This window comes from Ixodes scapularis, unplaced genomic scaffold (assembly GCF_016920785.2).
Source record: "Ixodes scapularis isolate PalLabHiFi unplaced genomic scaffold, ASM1692078v2 PGA_scaffold3__209_contigs__length_174095766, whole genome shotgun sequence".
Taxonomy (NCBI): domain Eukaryota; kingdom Metazoa; phylum Arthropoda; class Arachnida; order Ixodida; family Ixodidae; genus Ixodes; species Ixodes scapularis.
This window is the reverse complement of record NW_024609868.1, coordinates 34,742,794-34,757,937: the sequence shown is the minus strand read 5'-3', so window position 1 is coordinate 34,757,937 and position 15,144 is coordinate 34,742,794. Positions and strand designations below refer to the sequence as shown.

General features: G+C 43.3%; 1 protein-coding gene across 3 annotated transcripts in view; it reads left to right on the top strand.

The window, feature by feature from the left end:
• Positions 1 to 10,335: 10,335 nt before the first annotated feature.
• LOC8030734 (5-phosphohydroxy-L-lysine phospho-lyase) overlaps positions 10,336 to 15,144 on the top strand; it is a 50,794-nt gene continuing 45,985 nt past the window's right edge. Inside the window, exons 1-3 of one of the 3 annotated variants that reach the window (XM_040211296.3) lie at positions 10,831 to 11,032; positions 12,373 to 12,779; positions 13,297 to 13,418. In XM_040211296.3, coding sequence (XP_040067230.1) covers positions 13,364 to 13,418 — 55 coding nt within the window. In that variant the 5' untranslated portion in view covers positions 10,831 to 11,032; positions 12,373 to 12,779; positions 13,297 to 13,363. Of the gene's footprint in view, positions 11,033 to 12,372; positions 13,419 to 15,144 lie in introns of all 3 variants that reach the window. The other 2 variants (XM_029974992.4, XM_040501260.2) reach the window with 2 other exon arrangements.

Genomic DNA, 15,144 nt, shown 5'->3' with positions numbered 1-15,144 from the left:
CAATCATTTTAGACTGATAGTCTACGGCTGGTTTTAACATCACTGCAGATTGTTCATTCTCACCGGGTCGTGGACGCAAACGCAACGCACAATATATCGTAAAAAAAAAAAAAAAAATATTGCGTTTGTTTGGCCGCGTGAACTATACAGCCGGGCAAGTATAGATGGCAGCGCGCAGAAGGTTACTGTTGGAATGGTCAATAGCGATCTGCAAGCGTACCAACCTGTTTTTGGGCCAGGAACGAGCGTATACTGTAGCGACACTGCATAAGACCATCACGCCGTCCACAAGCAGTCAGCGTCTGCCCACACCTTATCTGTGCACCGCGCCTGCGCGGAAACCAGATTTGCGTTGAGTGAAGCGTCTATCTCTGTTCACATGCCGCACCGACAACAGCGCCTCCCCTAGTGGCGTGACGTACGTCAAAGCCGCGCGTTGCTATATACGATTTAGGTGGCCTGCGCTCTAAAGTCACGGTGCAATTGTCACAAGCACAGACAACACGCACGATGAATATTGAATCTTTGAGTCTTATTCGTCCACCATAGAGCCGGCTGGCGACGCACTAGCTGTAGGAAACAGCACGAAGTGCGGCTTTCCGTACTCCGTTCCATGTTTTTGTGGAGTCGATAGTACAGAACACGCCAACGCGGGTGACTTCGGTCGTGCTTTCTCTTTCACAGCTACCCGAACCAGCACGCCATTGTTTGCGTCCGCGTGTGTCACATTGGAAAGGAGCGGGAAACGCGCCTTCCTGATCCGATACTCTGCTTCACCTGTATACGGTGAACCACAGGGCAATCCAACGCTGCGAACGTATCACGTGACCGTATGTCCCGCGCATCTCTGCGTCCCTCCTGATGGTCACGTGACAGTCACACAGCATTGGATTGATTGGTTCCTGTGGCTTGTAGCGTTCTTTGCGGTCTATTGTAAGATGAAGCGAAGTACACGGCGAAGGAAACCACCGGAGGCGAACCCAATGCCACGCATCCTGTAAACGGGACCTGGGCGCGTGCCCACTGGCTCATTGATGCGCGCGGAAAAGTGGGACAAGGACGACCAAAGTGGAGCAATCATAATTAGTATCGACTCCCTCGGAGCAGAGGAGCGCCTATTTTATTCACCAGCGCCGCGCGGAGCTGAAAGCATGTTAAGTAGGTGCGCATCAACCAGTCAGTCGGAGTACTCCCCGTTCATCTTTCGCGTGACTTTTTTTTGTTCCCCCTTCTTGTGCTTGTATTTGATGTTTCATAATAGATGGTAACAAAATAGCAAGTGGGGCTAATGCGTCATAAGTTAATAAAAAAATCACTGATAAAAAAAAGGCGGTGACTTCGTCCTTTTTTACCCTTTTTTTGTACCTTAACCCCCCCCCCCCCCACACACACACACACACACACACACACACATACATACACACACTTCTAAAGGTACCGTGCTTCCGCCCCTGAGAGGGCACATGCACACCTTCGAACCGACGTCCATAAGCCTAATATCGTGAAAACAAGAAATGGGGTTGTGGGCGCCTGTATAGCATCCATTTCTGTGAAAAGAAACTTGCCGGCAAGAAAGAAAACTTTCTCTCTCTTTCCGGCGGACACATGTTTTTCACTGATTTAAGTCCCACAAGCGTCCACACTGTCAGTTCTTGTTTCGACGATATTAGGTTTATGGACTACGGCTCATAGAGAAATTTCGTTTTCGTTAATTTTCTTTTAATCCAGGTGACGTCACGTTCTCAAACTTTCGCCTTCTAACCCCAGCACTAGCGTCACATTCTCACGAAGTTTGATCTTTCTGCGACGCATAGTTTATTAACGCGTTAGCATTAGTACCCACATGACGAGGAAAAAACTGACGGCGTCTGTCTGTGGACGAAACAGTTGAAAGGGAAGCGCACCGCGTAGAGAGGAGGAGAGTAGTGAAGGACAAATGCGAGATGGAGGTGACGTCACGGGGCGGAAGCCAGTGAGCGCGCAGCGAGGTGAGAGGGAGGCGACGTCACGGGGTGGAAGCCAATGGGCGCGCGTATGCTCTGGCCAGTCTGAACCTGCAGGTGTGCGGAGCGCGTATGCCTTGGTTTGTGCTACAGAATGGAGTGTGAACCAAGTACTAGCGCTGGTCCAAGTATAGCGGCAAAAATTAAAGTAAGATTCATTGGTGGATACTTAGGGAATGCGTTAGCTTGACCCTTGGAAAACGCTAATGCTGACTTCAGACTCCGTAACGAAGGCAAAAAGAGGAAGCAAAATAGAAAGCCAGAAAAGAAAATTGGAGGAGTCTCCGTTAGCGTTTTTCAAAGGGGATGTGTGAGTTTTTTCAAGGGTCATGCTAACGCAGTCCCTATAGGATCCACCAATGGATCTTCCTTCCATTTTTACACGAACCAAAAATACGGTTCTCAAAGAAAAAAAAAAGAAAAGAAAAGCTTGTTAAGCCGCATTTTCCGCAGCATTTTGCCCCAACCGCTATCTTTCTAGAAAAAAAGAACAAAACAAATATTGATTGATTTATCGCCTCGTGCTTATATCTCGTACACTCGTCGCGATGACATTATACGATATTCAGAAAATACTCCTTGGAGAACCTCCCGGCATTGGTGATTGTCAGATATTAGCAGCGTGATAATGGGGCGCGTTGTGCTAATAAAATATATGTTATCTACTTGTTGCAATAACCTGATAAAACGAGCTCCACGATTTTTTGTCTTCTTTGTCTCGACTAGTAATCTTGGTAAAAAACACAATAAGAACTAACCGTTGCTCTCCAGCCTTTTTTTACTTACATTGCGCAAGTATACCCCTTACACCTTCCCGGTTCATTCACGAACTTTAATACAAAAACCGGCGGGTCATTTATTGCCAAGAAATGATCTGGCAGTTTCGGTAGGAATCAGGGTGCAAAATAAAAATCAATATGATTAAATTGTGATTTAGGTCATGATTTAAATCGCGATTTATATCTGACCAGTTTTACTATGATGATTTAAATCAAACCTTTCCCCCAAAAATGTTTCCGAAAATATATTTTTCTTTACCGTTTGTCTTCATTTGATGCTTTCTAATTAAGCAAAAAAAATATAAACACGAGCAAAAAAAAAAGTGCTCTTTTGAAAAAAATTGGAGCGTTGAGCTTTAATTTCTACCTTTCAACTGATTCTTCAGCTACATAACGTACTATTGCAACAAATTCAGAACGCAAAAAAAAAGTAATGTCCTATTGCGTCAAGTCAGATCTTAAACAAAAAAATAAAATAAAGATTTTTAACTATGAAGCCGAGTTTTTCTTTTCCAGTAGCGGGAATTACAGTAATAAAGATTTGTTAATTAAAGTGTACCTTATATTTACAGTTATTTTTTTACTTCGCATTGTTATCAATAATCGGGTGGATTGATACATCAATTTGCCGTTTTGAAAAACACATCTAGCGGTAAAGAATCACTATTTTCTATACTGGTGATTTAAATCAACTTAATCTGATTTAAATAAAATAAATGAGTTTTTTATTACGATTTTTTTTTACTTTGGCAAGGATATTTTTTAAATGGTACCCCAACGAAATCTTTTAATGCCTTCTTTGCGAAGTTGACGTACTGGGCAGTTAATAATGTAAGTGTGTGTGTGTGTGCGTGCGTGTGTGTGTGTGTGTACACGTGTGTGTGTGTGTGTGTGTGTGTGTTTATATAGCATTGTATTGAGGCCTTGTGATCAATGCTGTCTTATTTCTAAGCTAAAGCTGAAAGCTTTTTAAAATATTTTTTCTCTCAGAGAGAGAGAAAGTAGCTTTTGTTGCACACGTGCAAACAAAATAAAACAAACCCAATAAAACCCACAATACTGTTTTATGTTTAATAAACGTGAAGAGTTACTTATTCTGAACAAATTTCCAAAAGTCTTCGCTCCCGCTTATATAAACAATAAATAAAATTGCGCTTTAGAAAAAAAAAAGGCAAGCTTATATTAGCAAGCATTAAACCAGTATGGTAAATATGTTTATAAAGTTACGAAAATTAGTCATTTATTTTACAGCATGTGTTTCTTTTTCTTGGCATCAGTGTAAGGACGCTTGCATTCTAGATCAATACGATATGCAAGATACCCGATTGCAATTCTTACGTTGTAACCTACACCTTCAAAAGGACTGATTACGAAACCGAACAAACTCCAAAGCGATTGTCATTTCATCGTGATGAGTGTACAGTTGGCCGAGAACACAATTGACTTGCTTTATCATCTTATTGTTCCCAGAAAAAAAGGGCTCTTGAAGGTGCATTCCCGCTCTGACGCCTCTCTCCGCCATAATTGCTGCGTTACATCGTGCTTTAGGAGTGCTTGGGATCATTTTGTTGGTTATTCACGCTTAGAGTAAATTACGCTGAGAATGGTTATACCGACAAGAACGACAGCGCGACATACAGATAGGGGTCGCCAGTTGGGAATTTAGGATGCAAAATATAAAGCGGGCAGCTGCATATTCGTCTAATTATGAATCCTGCATCAATGTTCCGTTTAATTTACAAGATAAACTCACGGGTTTTCAGACTTTTTGTTTGAGGCCCCAAGTGTCTAAAATAATAATGGACAATTAAAAAAAAAAAAAGGAGCTCGGAGAAATAAAATGTGAGCACACGTATGAATAATTAAGCATTTTGATCAATTTGGAAAAACACGGAAACGCACAGGATGGGTTACGATTGAGCTGGGCGCACACTGTGTATTTGTGTGTGCGTGTGATGTCAATGTTGTCACGTGACGTCAGAATGTCACGTGACAACCGAACTTGACGTAAAACTAATGATGTAACCGAGTCGCATGAGGTCACGTGGCCTGTGTGTCGGTCAAGCGTGCCGCTTTTCTCATGGAACCTATCCCGATCGTCAAGTCTGTCCGCATCTCTGCGCGCGCAAAGTTTACCATGATTTAATTTTAAAATTCTAAATTTTTTCGTTTTCTTTCCGTTTCTCTCTTCGCGTTTATCAGGAGGAAAGGAAAGCAGGAGTCTACGTCCGAACCAATCTGCAATGTGTCTTTTTCCTTCTACTTCAGTTTTTACAGTTATTTTTAATCTGGTCTCGGAAGTTTTACGACGTGACAAGTGCAATGTTAAGGGCCAGGGTTAAAAGAAAATATTCTAATTACTATTACTATATATATATATATACTGTATAAAGTCAAACCTGTTTCGTAGGATGACGAAAAGTGTATAAGAGAGTAAACATGCATACCTCGAAGCTTCTGTTTTATGACATATTGGTCGACGTTTCGGCCTGACTCAGGCCGAAACGTCGACCAATATGTCATAAAACTCCACTAAAAGCTTCGAGGTACGTCTACTCTTATAAATATATATATATATATATATATATATATATATATATATATAAGTGGACAATGTTTGCAGATGCTTCCGTTGATATATAGGCAAAAGTAAGGTGCGCGGTCATATATATATATATATATATATATATATATATATGCACACACATTAGGACCTGATGTGAAGAGGAACGTCGTCCAATAAATACGTTTTGAAGCATTTACGTCCTTTTTACGATATATACATACATATATATATATATATATATATATATATATATATATAAATGTCAAATTTAAGTCACTTTTTTCTTAATTTTTCTTAACTTTTTATACTTCCATTAGTCATGGCAGATCCATTATTATTAAATACCAAGCTTGCCCTTTGGGGAAGAGCGTCACTGGAACATCCACCAACAGGATAAAGAGAGTCCCAAAGCCTGCGCTGGATACTACTGGGCTGCGAGCGTTCACTGGTATGAACTTTGACCAAACACTGGGCCATTCATTTATCAAAAGGAAATGCCCTCTTTGTGTAGTCCTGACAACTTTCTAAGGCCTCCCCAACCATGCAAATTCCCCCTAATGTACCTATCCACCAAGAGCATGACTCTATCTCCTTTTTAAGTTCTTTAATTTTCCTGTAATGTATGAGTTGGGTGGATCTTTTTGGTGAGAGGAAGTTTAGACCAGGAATAGGAAATAAGTGTCAGGGCCACAATGCCTTTCCAAAGCAAAAAAGAAAGAAAAAGAAAAGGTATTTAACTGAAATTGTAGATAGAGCAGAGCAGTGGAGTAACTAAAATCCTTTAGAAGCAGGTTGCCACAAATTTACGAATGTGCCAGTAGTTCTTACTCTGAGATTACTATATTTTATATTTGATGCGCATTAAAAATGAATTATGTTTCTTTTTCTTTTTTTTTACCGTCACTGTCGTTTACAGTAGAGTCTTTATATCAATGTCATTGTGTAGGTCACATGTGCAAACAGATTTAAGTAAAGATCCTAAAACTTACAGAAAATGTAATAGCATGACCACCCTGCCCAAATAAAATATTAACTCCACTGATTTACTTCTTAATTATGGGAAGCTACCATCTATGTCCTCGGTTGCTTAAATCAGAGATGCACAAAGTGAGGGTCTTGGAGCCCGAGAGGGCTTCCAAAACTATTAAGGGTTATCAGATGGTGATAAATTGGTTTAGTGGTTGGAGGCCCAAAAAGTTTGTGTTCCTCTGGCTTCAACTAGCATGTGTTGCCATTTCGGTGCTTCTGCAAATTATGTCTTATGGATGCAGTTACTTTCAACTCTCGAGTCATTATCTTATTCAGGCTTCTTTGGGCACTATGTGGATAACCACTGAAGAGACAAAACGCAAGGTTCGGAAGGCAACTATGAACAAGCTTCTGGCTAGGAAGATAGCTGATTTAGGAGGCTCAAGATTTCTATCATTGGTACATTAAATCAAATCTGAAATTAACGACACCGTGTACTTTCATTTAGCAAGCCACGTAATGCAGTAGGTAAATAGCATGCTGATATAACTAAAACCAATAGGCTAGACTCATTCAACTATTAGGCTAATACAACTAATAGACTAATACAGAGTGTCAATAAACCGATATGCTATTAGAATTGCCTAGTATAGTTTGGCTAAAGAGTAGTTAACGAAAAGTAATTCTTTCAAAACAAAATTAAACATTCAAACACGATTCACTGAAACACTCTTGATGATGGATATAAACCACTTCGTGCTTTTCCAAGTATATGGGCAAACTTATTTGTGTGTTTAAACATTTGTGATTATTATTCAATTATCCTTCAACATAAAGAAATATGAGCCACTTAAGGTAAAGATGGCCAACTTTCTGGAACATTCCGTTAATTTTTTTTAGAAATATAAAAATTTGTATTTATTTTCTTTCTATGGTACCCAGGCAATTGCAGTCCTCAAGAACATTGCTACCTCTTGTCAGCAAAGCATAAATTGATCATTTGGTGAATGTGATCCATAAAATTCAATCCAAAAACATCTAATGTCGTATAAAAACTATACGCCCTTAAAAGTTTTATTACCGCTTACTCATATTTTATGGCTGTCATCTAAAATATTTCCGGGGAACATTGCGATGTTTGTTGGTGTTCAGTTGAAATTCTAATTTTAGTTCATGCACCGAGGCGTTGATGTCCAAGAAAGTGGGGATGTATTGACAGCTGGTGAAAACCGATATCATCTTACCTAAATCCGAGGCCTAAACGATGCAACATAAACGTTTCCACGGAGAAACACGTTTTTATGCTGAAACGCTGCATTGTGATTTTTAAGTGTGACCATGTTGAGCGTCGTTCACAAACTTTATACCGAGCAGGACTGATAGAGATGACCGGTTCTCCGCCTCTTGCGACGGCGTAGGACCGGATGCGCTGCGTCTCTCCCAGTCCTACTTAATTGCAAGTGTGTTTTGCCTAAAGTGTGCGCTTTAGGTTTTCCTTCCCACCTAACAAATTTGTCTTACTTCGATATAATTTACAAATAAGTGTTCTCATCAAAAGTGGTAACTTTTGATGAAAACAGTTCTCTGCCATTCGGTACTACCGAACGGCAGAGACTCCATATCTCGATGATAAGAGATATGAGAGATATCTCTTTTCTCCGGAGAGATATCTCTCCGGAGATATCTCTTTCCCGCTCCGGAGAAAAGCTCACCGGAGATAAGTTCACCGGAAAAAATCTCACCTACTTCTGTGCAGGTCCGAAAGTTCGCCAGTCCTTAGACAGACCAGAAAAAAACCTCACCTGAAATCCTTTTTTTTGTTTTGTTGCAAGGTCGTCTTATCTATTCAATGTTTATTTCATGAAGTGAACAATTTGTTCCTACATCTTTGGCCCAGGTTCAACTTTTTAGGAGCAGGAGTGGAACTAAATCTACAGGCGTGTCTCATGCAGGCACTATACATTTCAACGCAAGGCGCTTTGATTGTTGCAGCCCTCGTTCCGCTTTTATGTCGACCGTTTTCGCGTGAGCCTTGCCATGTTTAATTGTGGCGTAGCCGGGATAGACGAAATATCAGTTTTATTTAATTGCCCATTGCAAGAGCTCAGAATATCGAAAGCGTGCCTTCTTAAATGTCGAAATGTAAAGTTTTAGAAATGTAGAATCGGCTGCTACATGAAAGGTAATGTATAGGGCTGGGCGTCGATTAAAAATTTTAACACGATTAATCTCAACCCTTAAATCAATTAATTAATTTATTAATCGGTTTCGCTCATTCCCGTGTACAATAGATGTAAAAAGTCAAGATTACATTTCTTGCCTTTGCTGAATATGTGATCAACGGCGCAGTGTACAATTTCGGTCTTTAAATCAACCTTGAAGTGAATGTTGAGAACAGTCGAAGGGCACTCACACTCAAAAATTATTACTTCAGACCCTGGAGCAGAGAGGTTCGTTAACTATTTGCTTCAGGCGCCTGTCCTGTCCACTTCTTCGTCTGTCCTAGTCCTACCGCTCTTTGTAATTTAGTATGTATAACCAACTAGCCCGCCAGAATATTTTGATTCGTTAACTCCCTTGATTGTCCACAACAGCCTCTGCTGCACTAAGCGGACGCTAAGCGGACAGCGCGCTCAAGTGTCTGGGACACGTATAACCTTCTCCACTTGTTTGGAGTTACGAATCTCGACCCTACAATTTACTTTAGGTGAAAATTTCACATAATGTTTACCTTCATGCAGGTGCACTCGTCCAAATCTGCGTGATGACAGCGTTGCATTTTTACTTTTTTTTTTGTTAGTCAAATGTTATTCGATATGCGGATTAAAAAATGTAATCACGGTAAATGATTAATCGATCAATCGGTAAGTTATTCGATTAGGTGCCCAACCCCACGAGTTGACATATAACAATTATAGAAGGAAATTACCCAAGCTGCAGCCTACTACACTGGTTACCCGGCTATCCTTCAATTATCGGGTTATAGATTTTTTTTCTTTAGTTTTGTCATGCAACCGATTCTGGTATAATTAAAGTGTGCTTACAAGTACACTTTAATTTTTAGTTAACTGCAGAATGACCGCATGCACGTATGGCATTTGAACATGCTTCATTCAGTTGAACAAATTCGCTCGCGAGTAAGCTTTTCTCCGATGAGTTTATCTCCGGTAAGCTTTTCTCCGGTGAGCTTATCTCAGCCAGAGGTGAACCCAGAACACCGTCTTTTTTTTTTTTTTTTTTTGGGGGGGGGGGGGCATTTTTTTTTGTGCGAGGGGGATCCACCCATGTAAAATTGCCCTCCAAGAGGGGGGAGGGAGGGGGGTCGACTTTGTTTGGGAGGGGGGAAGGGTGCGGCACCCCCCCCCCCCCCCCCCCCCCCCGCCCCCTTGGGATTCGCCACTGATCTCAGCTGAGCTTTTCTCCGCCGCCCATAAAAGTGTTTTCGATTCTCTCTCTCTCTCTCTATATATATATATATTTTTTTTTTTTTCCGGCAAAGGTCTGAATCCAAGAAATATAAAACGTATTGTAGATCGTGATTTAAACGTTCTCGATTTTTTTTTCTCCCCTCAGTTCGGGGAGGAAGATCTAGGTCAACGGACTTCACTTCTTACTTTCTACTAAGTAGTTTTCAAGTTCTAAAAAATGCTAAATTATATACTTTTTTTTTTTTTTTTTTACTTTTGGAACGTGTAGAGTCAATGGCATAAAACAGTTCGGGTGTAAATAAGGCACAACGTTGCACACGTGTCGTTGGTCAACGACTTTTGCTGCGTTTTGACACCCGACCCGCTTCCCCCTCCTCCATTTTCGCCCACCCTCGCCAGGCGCGAGTCATCCATCGATTCTGCGTACCGAGCCCTACACCCAGTGAAGGAAAGCCAGAAAGCCTCCCAACAAAATCTCTTTCAGAGCAAATAGAACTAAGATTAGGAACGACCTTTTCTCCTTGCCACGCACACACCCCCAACCGCGGAAACCGCGGAAGGCAACATCCCGCGCCCCCAACCAAAGACAAGCGAGGCCGCCACACCCACGACGTGACACGACAGTTCCACGTGCTCCGAGCGTGCAGCGCAACTACATCAGCTGAATCGCCCGAACCCGTAGGAGTGGTAGGAGTACTACGCCCGCGGTACGCCGCGAAAAGCGGTTCGAGCCGGATCGAGGCGGTTGTTGATGGGAGGACGTCCCGCTTGTCGCAGATCGAGACTCTGTGGGCATTTTTATTTGGTTCAACGCGGCTAGTTTTCACCCGGCGGCACTACAAACGCAAGGCGATCTTTTTTTTATCGCCTCTGCGTAATTTGCTCTTCGTCGCGGAACGCTCGCTGCGCTCGCTCGTTCACCTCCAGATACCATAGCAACAGTACGTCACGGGGATAGAGGGCCTTGATTGGGCGCCCGGCGGGAAAGTGGCAAGGACGGACCAATCGCGAGCGTCCTAGCGAGCCGCGGACCCTCCATTATAAGCTGATCTGCAATGTTTTTAGAGTTCGGAGCCGAGTTGGTCGTGGTCCGGAGTCGTGACCGATCCCGTGAAGATTGGCGGATTTAGGCTGCTGCTAGGCGCCCGCCGAAAGCTTACTGGAAGCGAAGCAAGTACACTAGTGCAAAATTTTCGAACCAGTGGAAGTCGCGATGGAGGTCGGTACAGCCGCTATCGAGAAAATTAGCAAAGAGGAAACTATTAGGCTCCGTGACATTTACATCGGGTAAGTTCCCTCTGCAATGCTCGTGCTATTTCTGTTCCTTGTTTTCTAGCCGTTCGTTTTTTTCTCTGCATGGAACCATGGTGGAAAAAGTTGGCACCCTGCTACTTCCGAACTCGGCGCAGTGATTGTTCGTAGTTCGCTCTAGCGCGCGTAATCGGCGATCCATCTCGATGGTCGACCTTGGCTGTGAAAAAGTTTCCATCACACCTCCTTTGGTGCCAGAACAGATTATGTACTGTTCGGCGATTTCAGCGGAATTTGTTGACAAGTATGCTTTGTCGTTTGTCTTGAGCAGCTCAATGTTTTACATCTTAGTCAATCCAGTGAAACCGTCAAGCGCTGGCTCAGTTAGCTTCCTCGTCTTCCCATTTGACTGACGTATCTTCACATGTGACACGCTTATTGAGATGCCCTCAGCAGTCTATCAACATCTTGCTCGTATTGACACTTGTGCTCTAAACAATGTGGACTACAATAAAATTTTCGCTTTTCGTTGTAGCGAAAGACGCAATCGTAGATAAGAAAAAAAAAAAAAGTTTGCGTCAGTGCTATTTCATGTAAATTGTCGAATTCTCTAAATAAATATGAATTTGCCAATCAGTGCGTACTCCTTTTGCCATCATTGGAGGTTGGACATCAGTAGGTCTGGCATTAAACCTATCTCTTATTCCAGAAAAAAAAAATATGCAGGTCATCCGCTGTGGTCCTTTGCTCACCGACTAGATGCATCAGGTCATTGAATTCTTCCCCGTTTTCTTATTGGCCTTTTCTAGCTGCATGACGCGGAGGACGCAAGGCCCACAAGCGAACCAATTTGTTGCAAAACCTGTTGTAGCTTTTCTCACCAGCGGCCACGAGTGACTTCGACAAAAGCCATACATAGATGGAACAATCACTGGAGTCCGCCAGCACGTCAGGAGACCCGTGTAGTACTTACTTCCTTGCATGGTTTGTGTTAGTCCCTTTGTTGTGGCTAACGATTCATAATGCGCAGCTGCCAGCTGTGGTTCTCGGCCGTAAAAACAGTCGCGGGAACACATTTGCGATGTCGAGCAAAGCTGCTTTTCCAAAGGTTCGATACGACCGACCTATTTGCAACATTCCTTTCCCTAGTTTGTTTTTGCATTGACATTTTGGAGACCAATATGTTTCCAGCTGAACCCGGTTCCTTTCGTGACGAACTCCTAGACAACTGGCTCTTGTCTTTTCAGACCTGAGGGTCTCTGTGAACAAAGCCCGGTGCCTTCTTCTTCTGTGTGCGTGTGTGTGCCTGTAGAAAGAGCGAGCCCCACTCTGCCATTTTTTTCCCCGCAATCCACTAACCATCTCACCTCTTTTAGTTTCCTTTTAGGCAACCGAGCCCTTACCACCGCCAACGCTGCCTCCTTTCTGCGTGCAACCTCCACCTCCACCCACCAAGACCTCAAGAGCAGCTCCTCGGGAGGGCATCGCCTTTTCCCAGGCTGTTTGCAGTGTTTCCCCACGGGAGGCGCAGACTCTCTTAGCGCGGGTGCGCCGAGAGAAACTGACGCCGTGCCTCGAATGAGGCAGAACGAGAGACTGGGTATGCCTCCCGTCGCACTGGACCCGTTGGCAGACGGACGAACAGTCTTAGGTTGTTGCTGTTAGAGCGGCATTGGCCTTGCCTCCATGTGGCTGGCACGTGTCCGGCTTTCCTCCACAGTGCGGGTGGTTCACGTCGCATCGTCCGGTGGTAAACGCTTGTTTCACGGCATAAGAGGGGAAGGTAAACAACTTTGATCTTTTCTCTTCTTTTTTCATTTTCGAGTGTGTGTGCACGAATGAACTGAGAGCGTATGGGACACGTGTCTGGTTGTGTGCGTGCAAGAGCTGTGCGTCGTGTTTCTGTCCAGTCCCTCCCTTTTAGCTTTTGCAGCCAGGTCGGCCAAGCGTTGCCGACGAGTCTGCGGAGCTTTTTTTCCTCCCGCCTCCCCCCTCCCCCCCCCCTTTTTCGTGCTTGTTTTTCCAGCGACATTTTTTTGTTTCGTCCTTCGTTTTCTTTCAGACATTGCCCTTCCCCTCTCATATGGCCGCAAGCGAGTTGTAGTCCCTGTCAGCTGCGAAACAGCTCTCGGAACGCGAGTTTCTCCGACTGTCGCTTGACCACTGAATGCCTTTTGCTTGAGCTTTCAACCGGAACTGTGGAGCTGTCTCCCAACAGGCAGTGACCTTTTGTGACAAGAGTCTTGAAGAATGAAGTGCAGAGATTGACCGCGCACCTTCCTGTGGGTTCGTTTCCGCAGGAAGTCGTGCACAGTGTTCTTCAAGTCCAACGGGCCCCTGAAGATAGTCCGCGGTCAAGGACAGTACATGTACGACGAGTGTGGCAACGAGTACCTGGACTGCATCAACAATGTCGCACATGGTGGGTACTCCAAACATTCTTTCCTCCTCATCTACAACCAGGCTCGAACAATACGTGGTAGGGGTCGCTTCACTGACACTCGACAACCCAGCCTTTCATGTACTGGCAGAAATAGATGGCCATCGCAGTTGAATATGAAACCATACTTTGTTGATCATGAATCGTTAGTATTCACCCACTCGGAAGTGGAGTTTTGCAAAAAACATGTATCTTGAGGACATCGAGGTTTAAGGCGGCTGAAACATGGGGTCCACTCCCTCTTCCCTCCGATTAGATGCTGAGGGTATCCGATATCTATAATTCTCCTGCCTTTAATGTGTTGCGTGACACCAGGTTGCCGGAAACTTAATTTTTTTGCTGGCTGAGCGTTGTAGCCTACTAGAAGAATAGGGAATGCAGGTCCAATTCCCAGATGGAGTCTTGCATGGTCTCGCCTTGAGGCCCATTGGCTCTCACTTCCCTTTTTTTTTGCATCCCAATTACCGGCCTTCCCTCCCGTCGCCCACTTGTCCCCCATTGCTCTGTTTCTCGGGCCCCGTCACTTGAGAAATAGTATTCGCTCGAAACGTCTGTGTCGTTCTGTTTGTTTGTTGTGGGCTTTCCGGGTAGCCTCTTCTAGCTTGGGTGGTGAGATGGAAGAGTGCAAACGTTACCGATGTGGTTAGGAAGTATTGTAGAAAAGATGGCAACAGGCGTTTGGAATTCCACACACACTGGTCGTTTGTATCTTGATCAGTGCCTCTTTTTTCACTGCTGCTGTGTTCAGTGCATTTGAAGGAATGTTGCTGCAACATTGCTCGCTGTGTTTTTAAGAGAAGCTGTGTTTTATGAAAGACAGTGAGCACGCAGTAGAAAACGATTCGACCGACGAATAGGTTAGAATGGTATGAAAAACAAATACAAAGCTGGTCGCCAGCTTTTTATTACTTCCACCCTATTTCTACAGTATACCCAGTCATGGCTCGCACCATGACTGGGTATACCGTAGATGTAGTCGTGTGCTGTTGTATTCGTGTATATCTTATGGTGGTCGCGTTTATTTTAAAGTTCCTCATGGATCATTGGCAGGTATATGCTAGCTTAAAAATGAGGAAAACTAAAGTCTCCTGTAATTTTGCCAAATAAGAAATTATAAATATTTTATCATGTAGTAGATTTACTCCAATACTGTCTTCAATTATGATCTTCTTGATCTTGTGCAGGGAGCTATTCATCCACAAAAATTGAAATAGGAATAACCAAACATGTTTATATTGGTTATTGGGAAAATCTTAGTTTCTAAGAACATCATATTCACTGCTGTGAACGACACAATGTCTTATGCAAAATCTATGCTAATTTAAAGGCATATTAAGAAAGGTTCCTTTTTAATGTTTTCTGACATCCCTTGTAAAGTAACGTTAAAGTAATGGCGTTACTTTAGCAAAGTAACTGTAGCAGGTTACTCTTCCAATTTTGTAACTGTAACTGTAGAAGGGTTACTTTTTTCCTTTGGGTAACTAACTGTAACACCGTGACATTTTAGCAATAACGTGCCCATGACTGCCGTAGGGTGCTGGAATGATTGGGCCCCAACTTCGTCGATCGTGGGTTTCTGGGCCGATTGTCAGCCTCCTCGTAAAACATGGGCAAACCATTCTTTGAGGCGTGTAGACATATTTTCTTTTTGTGAGCCTGCCTAATAATTCTGTAAGAAACTTTCGCTGCCTTTCTTCTCTGAGTGGAC